This window comes from Halyomorpha halys, unplaced genomic scaffold, assembly GCF_000696795.3.
Source record: "Halyomorpha halys isolate HHAL.00 unplaced genomic scaffold, Hhal_1.1 Scaffold949.1, whole genome shotgun sequence".
In the NCBI taxonomy this organism is placed as follows: Eukaryota; Metazoa; Arthropoda; class Insecta; order Hemiptera; family Pentatomidae; genus Halyomorpha; species Halyomorpha halys.
Genome location: NW_027109590.1, coordinates 121,465 through 140,076, shown reverse-complemented (window position 1 = coordinate 140,076; position 18,612 = coordinate 121,465). Strand labels below are relative to the sequence as shown.

At 28.7% G+C, this 18,612-nt stretch overlaps 1 protein-coding gene across 4 annotated transcripts; it reads left to right on the top strand.

The window, feature by feature from the left end:
• Positions 1-1,303: 1,303 nt before the first annotated feature.
• On the top strand, positions 1,304-17,118 carry Axs (Abnormal X segregation; the record flags this gene model as incomplete). 4 transcript variants are annotated; one of them, XM_014431201.3, is given in 13 exon segments in its annotated part: positions 1,304-2,333; positions 2,410-2,683; positions 4,258-4,374; positions 4,454-4,629; positions 4,702-4,860; positions 5,453-5,660; positions 7,553-7,683; positions 7,917-8,006; positions 8,770-8,925; positions 10,840-11,031; positions 11,783-12,034; positions 14,775-14,875; positions 16,552-17,118. In XM_014431201.3, coding segments are annotated over 13 exon segments (2,043 nt in total). In that variant the 3' UTR covers positions 16,559-17,118.
• Positions 17,119-18,612: the final 1,494 nt, after the last annotated feature.

Here is an 18,612-nt window from a genome sequence, read left to right as displayed (position 1 = left end):
TTCTAGTGCGCATCCACTATCTCCTTGCATGATTTTTTTTCTTTAATTTTTAGCAGTATCGATTTTGGGCAGCTGCCAGAAAAGAAAGTGAGTAGAGATGCAAGATATTTTATTTTTGTTTATTGACTAGTGCCATGCAACCTTTTGATGAGGACCAATCGCTTTAAAGGACACCTCTATTTGTAGGACAATGTTAAATGTATGGCACTATTGCATATGAAAACAATGTGTTTGGAATCTATTTCTGAGGAACCCTCTAGAAAGTGGATGTGGGCAATGAAAATTACGCGAAAATGATTTTTAATATTTAATTTTTTTATTATTTTACACAAAAAAATCCTTTTTTTCTGATCATCACAAATCAGAGGACTGATTCATGGCTACAGTGTGACAGAAGAAGATAATTATCTGCCACAGACGGATTCGAACCTGAATCCTTGGAGTCAGTAGTATAGTTTGGAGAAATTATAATCTTTTTTAATCCTTAAAAATTTCGCAACACCCTTGTCAAAATAAAAAATGAATAAATGTCAGCAAAATTATCCTTAGAATGGTATGTATGTATGAGCGAATTTGTAAGAAAAGAAGAAAAAACAGTACAAAGTAAATGATTGATTGCGCTGTATATTTCCTACTTTAATTTTAATGGTTTTCTTTTGTAATGATTCGAAAGAGCGGCATTCACTTGCAGCACCCCTGGCATAAACTTGAGGCGCCCACTTTGGAAACCGCGGGTTCAAATACTCCTATACCGAGCAAAGGCAGAAAACAAAGAGAGGATTCGGAGTAAGTACATAAAAAGAGAGGATTTTTATCAAATTAGTTTAGTTGGGAAAGCTATCATTGATGCTAATTTGAAGTAAATGGGATGGATTTACTTTAAAAAATCACGGTTGTATTTCTCCGAACTAAACTTATTTAATACAATTCCCTATTTGCGCACTCATCCCATTAATTCGTCTTAATTTAAAAAATAACTTAAAATATATTTTTTCATGACTCCTATGATCCATTGGATTGGAAGCCAGAACACATGTCCATCACATCACCAAAAAAAAAATTATTAACATCGTTGATCCTCCACTTGTGCTAAGTACGGAAAAATCATGAGCAAATTTGGGAAAAATTACGAAATATCGTAAAAAACAAATAGCCATACACCAACCATTATCGGAAGATTTTATCAATACCACACATTATCAATATAAATATCACAATTATCGAATGGAAAGAACATTATCACAGAAGCCTATTAGAAGTTCTAACAACCACTTACTGACTGTCAGAAATGTGTGCAAACACGTACTACGCATGGTTCGTACAATTCTGGACTGTCAGAAGATGTTGGAACAGACTTAAAAGTATCGCAACGTCGTCAGTTATAACAAGTAGTGTAACCTACACTCATCATGTGTGAGAAAGTCCAAGAATTTCAAGGATTATTCTCGCTATTTGATTTTAAATGCTACATCAATCCTATCTAAGCTAAAAGATTGAAAAATAAACGTTTTAAAAGCTAATGACACTACCTTGAAGCAAGTTCTAAGTTTTTTGGCAGTATGTAAAGGGTGTGAAGGTTTTAGAATTTATTATTAGGAATATTCTATGAATATACCATCAGTCTAAGAAAAAGCTGATTTCTTTTTCATTCAGATCTTTAGTTCAATTAATTTAATAAATAATTAGTTCTCTGCCAAAAATATTAAATTTTCTATTTATTATCACTTGCTTGAAAGTGTATTTCAGTTTCTTCCTTACTTCATATTGTTAATTATTTATTCTGTTGAGTTACACACTTATTAATAAATTGTTTACTTATCATTCATTGCTTTGTTGTGTTCCATTTCTATTATGATGCTTTCCATTTGTGTTTATTTTTAACAGGGACATTTCTATTTGTAACCTCTCAACTCTATACAGTTCCTTATATCTTATCTTTGTATATAAAGGTTATGCAATGATATCCCCTTATATTATTATTTCAATAGAGATTTAGTATCTATTAAGATATGATTTCTGTAGTATATCTTATGATTTGTATTCATACTTTTAAGTTCTTTTCAAATGCATTAGTTTGTAAAGTGTTACTTCACTGAGTTCATTTAATGTAAGTTCAACTTAATTTAATATTCGAATACACAAAATATATAGATATGGGTGAATATTTAGATAAAAAACTTGATGAAAACTTTCCTCCATCATATATCGTTATCAAATTCAATCGTAAAATTAAACATGAAACTGCAAAATGGCTCGTTGAAAAAATTACCAAAGAAAAGAAGAAAGGTGGTGCAGAATTACTTGTTAGATGTCATCCATCAGGTGATGGTTCGGTTAGTATCTTAAACAATAGTTCTTTGTGGTTTTAATTTATATTATTTTTTTATGCATTGTTGTTTTAATTTCTAGAATTTGACAATACATGTGTCAGCTCAAAACAGAGCACTTCTGGGGCTAGCTGAAGACCTTGAAGTGAGGAAGCGTGACAAGCATGGGAATTTAAGGGAGTTCACTATGGATGAATTGAGTGAATTTACTGATGTTGAGGAAATGGATGAATTTCTCACTACTTCTGAAAAACAGACTATTGTCCGCCATGAAATAGAAAATATTCGAGCTCTTTCAAATGAAAGCAGCATTGTTGGGTACCCCAACTATCCCCTTTATGAAGGACAATCCATCAGTAAGTATTTTTTGGTTTTTAATTTACTAGACCTGTTTTCCTGTACTAAAAAAAAAAAAAAGTTTCCTTATTTTATTAGTATTAATTTGGTAATAGTAATTTGATGAATTAATAATTTGATTTAGTGGAGCATTTTTTTTTAGATTAAATTTATTTAAAATCAGTTGAGACTCGTTTCGCCCACAATATTTTTTTTATTATACACACTTGTTTCATGCATATGATGAGTGAATGTTAATTTAATTGAACTACTTTGTAAATTTGCTTACTTTTTATTCCAAGGATTACCCAGTGAAAAGAAAAGTATATGTATTACATATAATATTTTGTAGTAATAATAATCTATTAAATTAACTTGTAATTCAATCATATTTTTAATTTATCGACAATATAGTAGAAAATGAATTTTAAAAAAGGTAATAATTTAAAATGACTGTAGGTTAAACTTGTCGAAATTTTTGCGGGTTCTTCTATCTTTTTCTAAGCCATTGGTCGCATCTATCTCCAAAACCACATGAATATTTTTCACAGAAATGATACAAACTTTTTTTCTAAAATCCTTAAATAGTGATATTATCAATATCCTGAATTTAGATGGGATACAAAGCATGCTTTACTGCATGCTGGACCAGCATTCTGTAAAAAAAAAAAAGCATAGTTTAGATATACCTATATAGAGCAAAGGCAGAAAACTATGAGATTTTGTTTTATTTAAATAATATTTATTCAATTAAGCTATGCCCAATTGGTTCACCCACTGAACTAAATTAATTCAACTGAATAACATCCTAAATATAGGTGAAAGAACAAAAGACCTAATAAAAAATAAAATACTGATTTCACAAAGAATATCTTCCTCTTGGTTCATTCTCCCTGTAGTAGTAGTATACATTGTTTTTTTTTTCCCGTAACTACCAGTTATAAGTGAAAGAGAGTCTCGAAGACAGTTTTAATCACTGAGAAAAATCGAAACGTAATATTTATTTATTTATTCCCCTTTGTTTAAGTAAAACACCAGAAACAGATTGAAGCGAATAATAGATGCAGAAAATAATTAAATTCAATGTCTAAACTTATTATAAAATAATTTTTAAAAATGAAGTTATTAAACTTTTTTTTTTTAAATAACCCTAATTATGAAGCTGTTTTGGCTATAACTTCTTGATCCATCCTCTTTAGTAAATGGTTTATAAAGTTAACCATATAAAATTTGTAAGTGCACTTGCTTCTACAAGTATAAATTATTTAATAATTAGTCAAAATATCAAAATGTCCTCGGTCAACCACCCTATCTGCCACACCACTACTGTTATTGAAATCCAATCACTTTAGTGAACAATGGGAGATTCAAAGATACTACCACACATGATGGGAAGTTAAAAAGTGACATTTACGTTTGTCATTACGTGTTTATTTATGTATATTCATTAAAATAATGAATTTAATGTTGAACTTAAAGTATTGGTTGTATATAAAATATATCTTATATACATATTGTATGTTTATCGGTTTTACTATAAGAAAGTTGAATTTTTTTTTTTTAATAATTCTATATCTTATCTTCTTTGTTTCAGTGATGGCATGTCTTTATTATGGAATCATTAAGAAAATGTATCCATTGCATGATGAAGAAGCTGTAAGGAAACTGGGTGCCCGCTGGTATAAGAGGTTATTTGAACAACAGCCTTATGGTAATGTCGTTTTAAATTCAATTACCTATCTCTTCTTTATTTGTTTGGACCTTATTTACAATGTTTCTTCTTTATTCAGATGACATTCGAGTATATTTTGGAGAATCAGTTGCTTTATATTTTCAATTTATTGGCTTTTATACGATATCTCTTATTGGGCCAACCTTACTTGGATTTTTACAAATGCTGGTCGATCCTGGTGCAGTGGCTGTATTCAGTATTCTGAATATTGTTTGTGCAACCCTTTTTTTGGAAGTAAGTCTTGTTGTATGCTGGTGTATGTTTGATATTTTATAAAATTAATAATTTATTCAGTGATATGTCTAGTTTTGGCGTCGTAAATGTTCTGAACTTGCTTATCTTTGGGGCACCATATCGATGACAAGTTTTGATGAACCACGTCCAAATTTTCGAGGCACTATGGGTATCGATGCGGTTACTGGAAAGTTATTGCCACAAGCTCCAAGATTCAAAACTCATATCAAGGTAAGGTGGTATGGCTTGGTTTTCAAAAACAAATACCATTAGACCAAATGGCTTACAAAATAAATTTTTATTACTTTAATTGCATTACATTTAGTTTTGAATGCTTATGATTATAATAAATTACTTGATGTTGGATCTTACTATGAAAAGTCTTGAGCTGAGAGCTTGTGAAAAAGTAAAAATACATTTGCTATAAAATAAAAAATACATTTGCTAGCATGGATATGGCTATTTTATATTTAAAAAATAATAAAATATTGTGCTATCAAATAGCTTATTTAATAATATGTAAGAAATTTTTATCCTAAATGTCTGCCCATTTACAATAAAAAAGACGCTACTCTGTCATTATACATATTTTTTTAAACATGGATCCCTGCCATTTTGGGAAATATCCCTTGCATTCAATGCGAGCTAGACCTAAAACGATAGACACATCAAGTGATCTAATAATAATCTGTTTATTGATGTTAAATTCTTAGGATTTTTTATAAATCTTATTGTGTAATAATATTATTGTTATAATAATATTATAAAACAATGAATACAAATAAATAAACTTTGTTGTTTAATTTTTTTTTTTCAATTTCAGATGTATTGTGTTTCATTGCCACTCGTTTTTGTTTGTATGATTGGAGCATTCATCATTATGCTGTTGTCTTTTTGGGTGGAAGACCAATTGAGAGTCATTCCCAACACGCCAATGTGGGTTATTTATGCTCCTAGTGTTATCTACGCTGGTCTTATCTATGCAATGAATATGGTTTACAGGCGATTTGCCAATTTTCTTACTGAATGGGGTAACTGAAAATATTTATTGCTTTATTTTTTGCATAAAATGCTGATTTTTTACTGTTTCTTAGTCATAAATTATCAAGATAAATAATTCAAACTGATATATTAATTTTAAATTTTTAACATAAATGTTTTTTGTTTTTCTAATGACTATTTAGTCAACATTTTATTAAACGTAAATGCATTTAAAAGGGAAAATTATTCAAATGTAATTGAATATATATGGTTATGTAGTACTGTATTACTAATCTCTGGCTATTTAATCTATTTTCATTTGAATTTTCCCGTCATTAAAATTCATTAATTATTTTTATTCCCCAAACTTAATTCTTACTCATTTCTTTTGTTAATTCCTAAAGATTTATTCTTGTTATATATGAAAGGCATGATGTTTCATAACAATTAATTCGTAATTTCATCTTCTTTGTCTATGATAACTTAATGAAAATGTAGGGTATTGCTCTTTTTTACTTACATTAAGATCAAACTAGAAATACTCGTTATTGGGTAGTGATAAGATCTTTTAATTTTCATTATTATTTTTAAAGATTCAAAATTTTAATGAGTAAAAACTATTCTCTCTTGTAATATAACACCTTCAAGTCTATTATTGTCTTTCTATTCCTGTTTTGTCCAATATAATGTGAATATTTTGTGCTTAAAAAATGTTTTAATCATAACACTCTTATGGAATCGCTTCAAAATAGATAGATAAAAATCATAGAACTTCTAAATGGTCAACCAAGTGATGTATGGAAGCTTATTATATCTCAGTGTCACTCTTTGTAATTCTCTAACTTTAGCAGTTAATATTCCTGTGAAAAAGAATCAAATCCACCTTTAGTGACAGTTATTGTTTCAAGTTGCTTATAACTTCATTTGGTCAAACTATCCTGTCCTGTCTATATAATTCTTCTATGAAAAAGGCAAGAGTTTTGAGGCCTGATCTCCAGCCTATCATTGGAAGCAATATTTTTCTTTGATTCTGTTCGAGTTTTCTTTATTTAATTGGTATTCTATGTTTAGAGGATTTGTTTTTCTTTCTTCAGCATATCTGATGCACTTCCTGTCTATTGTAGAATGTTTAGTAACAATTTTGCTTTTGTGGATGTAGGTTAAAGGTGAATATTTGGGACATTTGTGTTGTTTTTTGGCACAGTTCACGACATGATTCCTTAGTATCTAATGATACTCTCTTTTTATCAAAATATACCTCATTCAGTAGTATCTGCCCTTCAATGAATAATATTGAACACTCGCCAGTGTTCTTCAAATGCCTAAAATGCTTATGATCTTCTAACCTATGATTTAATACAACAACCAATGATCTTCCTTAATAAGTCATTATTCAATTTAGGTGCGTACCTATATTCCTAACATTTGGTCTAAACATATTTTTAACTCTAATAAACAATTTTTTTTAATTAACAATGGCCTGGCTATAAACTAGAAAATTGTTTCAACATCCTCGGGAAATATAATTATTTAACGAAAACTTTTTTAACATTGAATGAAAATGCTAATATCTGCTTAAATTATACATCTTAAGGTATGAAATCTTTCCTTAATAATATGTATTTGAATTATAGATGTAAATGCATGTTTAACATACTGACTTATTAAAAGTCATTTTTATTATTAAAAGTATTATTTGTTTGAGAATGATACTTTAACCATGGAAATAAAAATTACTATTGAAAAAGTAAATTACGATGTTATGTCACTGATATAATAAGATTATATAATTTAACTTATTAACGTTTTCATTTAAATTATCATGGTTTTAATTTATCTTTATTATATATTATCAGTTATACAACCTTTAGATTTAATGTATCTTTAAATTCCTCACATTAAATTAGTTACTCAAAAATGGTTTTATTTGTTTTTACTGTAGAAAATCACAGGACTCAATCGCAATTTGATAGGCACCGTGTTACAAAGTTGGTATTATTTGAGTTTGTCAACAATTTCATGTCATTATTCTACATTGCCTTCATCATTCAAGATATGGACCTCTTGAGATATGTAAGTTCTGACTTTTAGATTTAAGGTGGGGCTACAGTTAAATTTGACTAAACTGGAATACTGGTGTGGATCTGTTTTATCTGTTTACGAGGAGAGGGTAAGGCCCAGTCCGGTCTTTATATCACCGTCTCCTGTTAAATATTTTAAAGGGGTCCATTCTAGTCAGGTTTCAGTCTAGCCTTATATTTGATGGATGAAGTATTTTTATTTATTGTTTTTCTTTCTATTTACAGCAACTTGCTACTTTATTGATTGTCCTGCAAGCGATAAATAACATTCAAGAAGCAATTTTACCATTTGCTTTGAGATGTTATTCAAATAAGGTATGAATCATTATATGTTAATTAATCATTAATAAAATTGTAGGCTCTTTTCGTAGTAGGGTTCCTGCATTTGAATCAGTGTATTTATAATATAGAACTATATATTATATAAAAGAACTTTCTTTTTTTATTTGTAATAATATTTATTAGGAATTGACATTTTAATATTTTTTTGAAATGCCTGACTGTTGAGTATGATTTATAACTAAAAATTATTATTCCTGTATTAAAACACACCCAATAATCGTCATCAGTTGTTATAGGTGGAGAAATATATCATAGAGATGATCTTTATATTCTTCCAATGCCAGATTTTTGACTATAATTCTTGATGAGAAGACAACGTTTTTATTCAGTTCTTGTTATTAGAAAAATTATATACCGGGAATATTACATTACCTAAAACTATACCAAATTTACCATTCTTTACATATCTTTTGCAAATTCATCCAACATTTCTAGTCCAGGACTCTGGTTTCATTATTCAGCCTTCCTTATTATTTCTATTCAAATCACCTTTTAAGGCTAAACCGTATACACTATTTTATTCTGTAATTACTCCAGATTTAATTTTTTACATTTCTCATTGTGACAGTGCTGATACTCTTTCTACCACTTTCCAGTGCCACCTCCTATTTTTATTTGGGATTTTTTTTTTTTAATTTGTTGAATGATTTATAGAATTATCATTTCTTTTCATTACATTCTTTATCGCTGTAATAAAAGATTGCCTACTTCATGTTTTTGAAAATTATCTTTTCAGTATGCTAGCTTTAGAAGCAAGAATTCCTCTTCAAAGGTAGAAAGTAAGAAAACAGATGTTAAAAAATTGATTGAAGCCATAGGTGTTAAAGAATTGGATCCAGAAGATTCTAGAATAAAGCAAGCTATTACAGAAGGAATGATGGAACAATATGATGTAAGTAATTATATTTCTACATAAAATAAGATGTGAAATAAACATTGCACTCTTCACAATAATGTAATCATTATTGTACATTTTTATTTTAGATTTATTTTTCTGAATCTCGATTTGATATTGGTTTTTGTTGTTCCAAGCCACAGACATTTTTCAATGCATTATGTAACATTAATGATGTGATTGGGCAAGTAGGAAATAAAATATAGTGCTCTTCCTTCCTTACCAGCTTTCTTTGATAATTCACCGATTCCACAGACAGATACTGTACACTACCTTGGACTACCAATGGACCGCAGAATGATTTGGGGCCCACTTTTCAAAAAAAGGATATATATCCTAAATTTTTTTCACTCTTAAAACAATTAAAATTAAACTTAATTAAAAAAATACTTAAATTACTTACTCAAACCAATATGGGCCTATTCATCAAAAATATCTGGAACAGTAAAACAGTGTCACATTAACAAACTTCAAATTTTTCAAGGAAAACATTCAGGACAATTACAAAAGCATGTTGGTATGTCAACAACATAACTTAACATAGTAACCTTCTCAAGCCAAATGTTTATGAAGACATACTGACCAACTTAAATCGATTATATGAAAAATTACACTTCCATCCAAACACTCTTAAGCCTTAGCACTAACAAACATACCCAGTAACATACATAAAATAGAATGGGAGCTGAATAAGTGATCTGGTCTAAAAAATCACACCTGGAGTAATTGCTTCTGGGTACTGCTTATCCTCATGCCTATCATGATATTTTCCAAACTTAAACATCTCATTCAATGGTTGCCATATGAAATGGTAGGTGTGAATAAAACTATGCAGATAAAAGAAAAAAATCATCATAGACCTGTCTATAATTTTCATAAAAAATAGCCCGATTTTGATTAAACTCATTTTGCTAAAATGAAATTATCTGTAATATGTGCTAGGTCCCCATTGAAATAGTCAGACATGGCTCAAATGCTAAATTTTCAAAATAACCACCTCTAAAGTACATTTAATTTTAATTATCTCAATAAATTCACCATTTCTCATTATTATTAGTAACCAAAATGAGTGTCTATAAACTATGAATCAATTAACTAAAGGAAAAAAAAAATGAATATTTTCCCAGGTTGAAAAAAGATTTTCAGAAATCAGAGTAGTAATATAGAAGTATAATATGCTGTAGGAAAGATGACAATTTTAAAAAATTTGATATATAACCTGAAAGTTTGTTGAAGGTAATGGAGAATGATAAAAACTGGATAAATAAACTGGGTTTATAAATAAATATCTTTGTACTTAATGGTTTTTATGAGGATAGTCAGTTTTTACTTCACTTACCTATAAATAAAATTATTAATTCTAATTCTAAGTTGGGTTGTAAGTTAAAGTTGTTAGACTTCTTTATTTGGACTCAGGGGACTTTAAAATATGTATTTCCATTGGAAACTTTAATTCTAAATTGTTCACGATAGTATTTCTTCCCTTAACTACATATTTCATATATATAAGAAACTTCAACAGCAAGGCCAGAGTAAAAGAACTGAGATGCAATTAGAAGAGCAAGCTATGTTGCAGCAATGAGTCGTACCCACTGCTGCAAACACCCGTATTGCCTGAACAGGTAGTGTGGGGTAATAAATAAATAAATAAATAAATATAGATTAGTCAAAGTAAAAATCAACATAGGTGCAGCATGAGTCTGTAAACTTATCTTAAAGTATTTTTTCAGATTCTTAATATAGTTTACTAAACACTTTAATTTTAATCATATAAATTAGAAAAACACAACTGAATGTTATTTATACAACTTTTGGACTTTTTATTGTAAAAGTTATTAATATTAAGATAATTTGTTCTAATGGTATTTTCCAAGTTTGTTTGATGATTTTTATTTATATTTTTCTTCTCAGGATCCATATGATGATTACTTAGAAATGTTTGTGCAGTTTGGATATGTCTATTTGTTTTCTGCTGTCTATCCCATGGCTGCATTTTGGGCTGTTTTTAACAATGTATTAGAAATCAGATGTGATGCATTCAAGCTTTGCTGTGTTTACCAGAGGCCGATTGCTAGAAAGGTTAAGGATACTGGAGCATGGCAGGTAAATATAATTCATGTATAGATCCATGTAATTTAAAAAGAATGAACCTATACAAAAAATGATGTAGGATTTCGATGTAGTGATTTTGAGTTCTCAAGCATTTTCATATGAGTGTACAATTTAGTAGGTACATCTCTTTTAATCAGATCCCTATAGATCATTTGGGGCTATCAAATCCTATTTATTACTCTTTTGTCATTTGTTAGTGAATCATATAACTATAAATTAAATACATAGCTTAATTTTTCAATTTATTTCCAGTTCTATAGTATTTCCAGAAATTATTATGAAAATATAAAGTGGTTATGAAATTCTACCTCTTATCAGTAAAATACTTGTGAGTAAAAAGGTATAGCATCTAGAATAATGTTCTAGATTTCAACAGCAGTTTTCAAGAAATTTACAATTGATTTGTTTTAAATTAGAGTCTCAAGAAAGTATATTAAGAATATAAACCTTAATATACTTTCTTTTATTTATTTTTTCTACCTTTGAGATAGATAGTTTTACTTTTTTTTTCTGTAGTAATTGTTCAATTAATTAAATTCATTAATTTTAAGTAGTTTATGTTACATATATTAGTCAAAATCCCTTGCTTTTAGTTGGAAAAGAGAGGAAATGTATATATATTGTGTGTGGGTATTTATATTTAAAGAATTTAAGTTTGTTTTGCAGACCTTAGTTATGGCAGATTTTATTTAATTCAAAGCTATCAGTACTTTGTGTAAAGAGTGAATGCCTTCTGTTGCAGAGAGCCTTTCAGGCTCTTAGTACGTTAAGTGTGGTAACAAACTGTGCTCTACTCTCATTGAATCCTGCCTTGCGCTCACAAGCCTCTGAGGGCCTGAAGCCAGAATCTTGGTTCCTTATTTTTGTTTGCCTTGAGCATCTTCTCCTTGGGTGCAGGCAGATCATACATTATGCTATTCCTGACAAGCCCGAGTGGGTTAGGCTTGCTCTGGCCAGGGGCAATTATAAAGCCAAACAGGCTCTAAAACTTCAGGTATAATAATATTTTTTTTTTGTTATTTCTGTGTGATTTTTTAATTAAGGCATGAAATAAAATAAATTTATAATAAAAACAGCAAAGAAATATTACTCAATTACTCTTTGTTAGGCATTACTGATCTAAAATTGCTTTTAAAATATTTAATGTTTTATTTTTTTAGAGTAAACTCAATCAAATCACCTCATGTTTAGCTAACTAATTATTTTATTGTGTTTAGTGATCTTAAAAACATTTTGTAGGAAACTATAGAATAAATTTTTGTTATTAACGCTGTAGATGAGTAAAAAAATAAAATGTCTATCTTTTCTTTTCATTGATTTCACCATCCTCATAATCTTTTTCTTAGAACCTCTTGTTCTCCTGAAGTGCTGGACCCGTCAATGAATCTGTAGTGATAAGTAGCAGTCAGTTGACTTATAACCAATAAGGGTTAACTATGCCACTATTTATCTTCTTCTTTAACCAACCCATATACATTTCAGGACAGCCGTTAAAAAAAAAAGTTGTACGGGAGAAATTGATTTCATGGCACAAGGGAATGCTCGAGATGAAACAGAATGGGTGGTAGCAAAGCTCAATGTTTTTTGTTCTTAGATTTAAATATATCGAAAATTAAAAATGATAGCCATAGACTGAGGGAAGTCTTCAACATGTCATCCTCTTTGTCATGAGCTATAATTCAAAATTGTATCTTACCACTACACTGAGATCGTCATTACAGGCACTATGACCTGTAGTGCATCAAGACATTGCCTTCATTTTTCTGTGTTTTGCACCAGCTCTTGTTCTCTGAAATTTTGATGCATCAGCTTCAACCTCATCTGCCCATCTGTCATAGCTGTTCTTTCTTTCTTTTTTCTTCTACCTACACCAAGAGAGGGAAAAGTGGAAAAGATAGCACCACAAATGAAATGATAACAATTTTTTGTATATTTGAATGAAAATTGAAAAAAAAATAGGAGTTGCATACTGTAAATAAGGTTCAGTATTTCATCCTCTTTATATTAAGCTATTATTGAAAATTGTATTTTGACTCTACACTGAGATAGAGTGGTGAAAATTGGAAACAATAGCAATCACAAGCCACTCTTTGCAACATTTACTAATAATACTATGATAATGTTTACTATAATTTCACGAATAAATAGTATAATTAACTAAATCATTATTTAATAATTATAGGTAAATTAGAAAATAAAAATATTATTGTAAAATAAATATTATTATTAATAACATTTTAGTACATTATTTCATTTCCAGAAGTATCACTTCTGTCGGCCGGTCCCAAAACTGCAACAGTTTTTTAATTATAATTTTTATCTTACATTTTTTTTGGGTGATTTTATGTTTAAATAAATATGATCCAAAATGTCCTCCTAAGACCATCTAAAAAGGTAATCTGATTTTTTTTTAATGTTTGTTGTAGTTCTACTGATCCTCCATTTATTTTTAGGGACTTTGGGTTGTCTTAAATTACTGAAACATTTCTTTTTTATGAATTTTTTGGGATTTGTAGTGGTTCAGTTCAAAGTTTTAAGAATTGCAATTAGTTTGAAGAAATAAATTTTCTACAGGAGGAAAGATGGATTGGAGTAATTTTTCTATTATTTTCTATTTTTGTTAGATTTTGAACTGAAGTCTTTACCAAATTTCATTATCTTTATCATGGTTTGAACTGGTGAAACAAAATGCACTATCTCTATTGATTTATGTTACCAATTTTATGAAGAAACCAATGCAGTGACATATTATTCCTTAAGACTTTGATTCAATAATCTGGTTCAGCTATTAAAGAAATAAGACAAAAAAACTTTAATAAACAAAGTTTTTAACTGTGATTCTATAGATTTAAAGATTTTGTTTTTAGATTCTTCTAATCAAAACCTAATTATAATTTTTCTTTTTTCTTAGTATTTACTCTCATCATTTTATTAGATATTTTTATATTTAATTATGTTTGCTTATCTTAAATACATTGGTATTCATCATATGTTTTAAATTATAAATGTCAATGATTTTATCTGCTATTATCTTTTTTTGCAACTGTAAATTATATAATTTATTTTTTTGCTTGTTAGTTGTGAAAGTTTGCATTCACATGTTTTAATATAAAATTTTTAGAAAAAGGGAAGGATGGGTACTACAGGCCATTAAATGTTTTCAAAATCATATAACATTCACTTCAATAAGTTTATTTATTTTACTATTGAAAAATAAATGTTTATATATTTTGATCTATTCAAAACCATAATTATATGAATGTATGATCATGTTATATAAGATTTTTTGTAAATGGTCCAGTCTTTACTACCCACCATTTCCCTAATTCATAATGTTTTATGGGAAACAATTATCAATTTGTTTTTTTATTTTTGTTGCATGCTATAATTCATTAAATCAAATTTACTTTTACTTACCATGTTATGATAATATCCAATTTCTTTATTGTTCTTACTTTATCGTCTTGTACTGATTCATTAATTTGTTTTAAATCCAGATTGAGAAGACGCATATGCTACAACAATGACCCTCCCTATCCAGTGTGTGAGTTTGACCTAACAAGTTTTTATCGCTTGTGCTACATTAATAAAAAAAAAAAGAAAAATACTGCATGTTAATATGAATATGCAAATAAAGGAAGAACCTCTTTTTTTTTTAATTCAAAAAGTTAATAGGAATTTCTCCTTTAAAAATTTAATAGTTTGAGTCAGATAAAGGTATATGTGTTTTTCAGTCATCATTCAAGTCTATAAATGGCAACTATTCCCCTAAAAAAAAATGGAAAAGTTCTTTTGAGAGGGTTACGAAGGTACTTAAGCAGTCTCCAGTTTTCAAGTAAATACTTGCTCCATTTCTGGTATTTTTCCTTTTCCCCTTTTATTTTTCCAATTTTAATGCATGAAACCATTCGTGATGTATTTTGACCTTTTATCCAACATGCTTTTTATTGAATGAAAGTTTGTGCTTGAATTGCATCAAAATGATAAGGGGAGTTTTTAGTTAGTATTTACTTTTTTTCTGCATTATCATATTTTGAGACTGGAGATTTTTAAATACCATCTAAAACTCTTTATTATCCTTAATAACTTTTTATTTTTTATAAATATTCAATAAAAAAAGTATTGGTTTTATAAAATGGTGTTTATATGAATTTTTATAATGAAATAGTCAGTCTTGTACAAATATTAATGTTGAATCAATAAAAATTTAAATTATGGCTTTTTTCTTGTGTACTGACTAATCAAGAAGATAGTTCTTACTATTTATTTATTCTATCATCTTTCTTAACATTTTGGTAACACAAGTTTTTGTACCATTAACATAATACAATGTGGTATACTACCATTTCTGATATATCGCTATTGCCAATAAACATCAAGTTTATTTCTCCTGTTGAGAATTATTACTTTTTAAGTCTTCAGGGTCTCCTCTGTCTGCTTCTTCACCTTCTTTGTCTTGTGGTCCTCCTGGAGTGGGTTTTCCTCTTCCGAGATAGAAGTTGGTTAGTCCCATGACCATTTACAGTCCTGTACACAAAATCTTTGTTATACTCCTGTTTCTACCCAAAACAACCTAATTTCTCATAGTTACTTGAATAAAATTCAGTTATCTTCTTCAATTTGGCTCTTAGTGTCTCAAAGGAAGTGCTGCTATGATGATGTGCTCAGCAGACCCTGTGAAACTGCAGCTAGAGTACAGGAGTCCATGTTCCCAACCCATGAAGTTTAGCCCGAAAACACCATGCTTTGTGAGAAAATGTGAGACCTACTGGCTCTAGAACCACCATTTCACTTCTAAGCATGGCTTGGTGGTTAATTACTATCTGAATGTAGTCCCTTTGGATGTTGTCACCTATTCCACTCTTCTCTCTCCACTCGTCGTATTCTCCTGGGTAATGTTCTTCCATTTTCTACAATAATAATCAATTCTCATCTGAAAAATCAGTGGCGGATTTGCTAAGGTGAAATAGCTCTTTATTCCACAATGTTGCCAGCATTATCAAAAAAAGTAAATATCACAAATAATTTATTTGATTAAAAACAACATTTTATTCTTATAAACTCTACTGGAATATAATATCATTTTTTACTGCTTTATTAGTTGATAGATAAAATAATAAAACTTTGAATTATTATTAAAAATTTTACTTATTGATTACAATTTTATAAAATTTGTAATTTATTGATAACAATAAAATTCTTTATTTCCATAACTGGTGAAAAATAATGGCTATGATACAACATGCAAATGCAGAGTGATAAGGGTAACTTGAGATCCTTTTATCGTAGAGGATTGTCTTGTTACGCCAAACGTGCTATGGGATTAAAACATTGCATGGCTTTGGCATTTTTTTTTCTATTCCTGTAAAATACCTTCTTTTTGCATGATAAATATTCTGCATGCTTATAATTTTCAGATTATTATTTATTCTTTTAGTATACTGTTATCAGTACCAATTGTAAAAACTAAACTAAAATTATTAGCTATTAAATGCTACAAAACTTTTTCAGAGAATAATCCAAACCCAGGCTCATAGACCGCTGTGAAGCTTGAACTGACTGACAGTTTTCTCACCTACTTTTGGTTACATTTTAGATGATAATGATATTTTTGTATTTAATATTATTATTATGTGGACCATTCTTGTCACCTCAACCTGGTTGAGAAACTTCATCTGTGCTTCCTCATGATTTATATTCATGTTAATATTATATTCAATTATTTGATTAAATGTTTTTATAATGTTCCTGTGGGTGCTACTGTGAAGGGCCCAGCTAAGCAGATCTATGATATACGCACATAAAGTTTTTAATTGAAGTTTTTAATTGAAGTTTATAATTGTACTTAAATATAATAAAATAAATATATTTGTTTAATTATCTATTAGTTATTGTTTGGTTATCCATTAGAGAATATTTGTACTTATATGGATATATTCAAGACATATATATTGGAATTATTTAAACATTGTTTTATTAATGTTGAGGATTTAAAAAGAAATAAATTTGCTGATTTGTAATTAATTATGAGTTGTAACATGTTTCTCTGCAGATTTTTATAGTTTTTTCTGGAACATTTTTGCTGGGACTAATAGACTTGGGAAAATTTTATTTTGTATAATTAATCAATTAATCTTATTTGTTATTGATGGATAGATAGAAAATCAACTATTGTATAATTGCCCATAATCAATTATAATTTTTTGTTTTATGTTCTATTTGTTACTTCTAAATATTTATTATTATGTTAACAAAATTGGAGTATACATTATATGTTTAGCATGCAGAATTTTAATAATTATATTAATTCAAGTTTTGAAATGTATTATAATTTTACTAATATAATACAAATTAAGATTGATGATAAAACAAGAAACTCACTGGGGAAAAATGATCAGAGTCACATTTTATACATTCTTTTTTTTATTCTGTGTTATATTTCTATTGTTTTTATTAAAGTTTCTTTGAACAACCAAGGATTCTGTTAATTATATCATATGGATAAAATATACAATTTTTTCATTAAACCTCAGTTGATTGCTCTGAAAGTTGACATTTAAAAACAATGGACTCTAGTAATTTTCTCATATACCCTTCAAATATTTTGAATAATGATTGATGAGGATCAGAAATTAAAAAAAAATATATATTCATTTTGTAATCAATTTTGTTTTAATAATTTTCAAGCCTATTAACTTGCAGTGTTTCTAATGGATAAATTCTACCTTATATCTTTGAATCTCCTTGATTGAATTTCTCATGATCATATGTTATGCAAGTATTATTAAATTCTAGTCTGTGGTATATTTTTATACTAGTAATATAGACATAAATTAATTCAGTACTGTACTATTTATATATAACTCAGTTATTGAGATCTAATTATTGAACTCAAATATTAAAAATGTTGTTATGACCAAACTAGAGATTGTCATATTTTAATATTTAGAAAATAAGCATTGTAATCTCATTTGTGCCTTATTGTACTTTTTTCTTTCTTTTTTTTCATTTTTTAGATCTTTTAATTATTATAATATAAGAATTATTTATTTATCAGTGTTCTTATTTTTGTATACCTTTTGTGAAATGTGAAATTTATTTTGATCAATAATCTTTGTTAAACTTGTAATTCAGCACATGCCTTTTCTCCAGCCCCTTGTAGTCCTGAATGTTAGGTCTCCCTTCTATTCTAACTTGACCCTTCGATTTTCTTATCAGTAGCTCTTTATAGATGTATCAATTCAAAAGGGATATTAATTTTTTACACAGATTGATACAACCTCTCTCTAATGACACTGTCATAAGCACCCCAGCCTTCAAACGTTCTTCAGTTACACTGTCTGATCCGGGGCTCTATAGTGATGCAATCCTAAAACTAAAATACAATAGAGCCCCTGGATCAGACAGTATAGCTAGAAAACTTTTGAAGGGTGGGGCCAATCAGTTACTCAAAGTTATCCATGACCTCCATAGCATTTGGATAGCTAAAACTATTCCAGAGAAATTGTGTACAGGTCTTATCTTCTCCCTCTGTAAAAGGGGAGATCATACTAATTATCATAATTATCATGG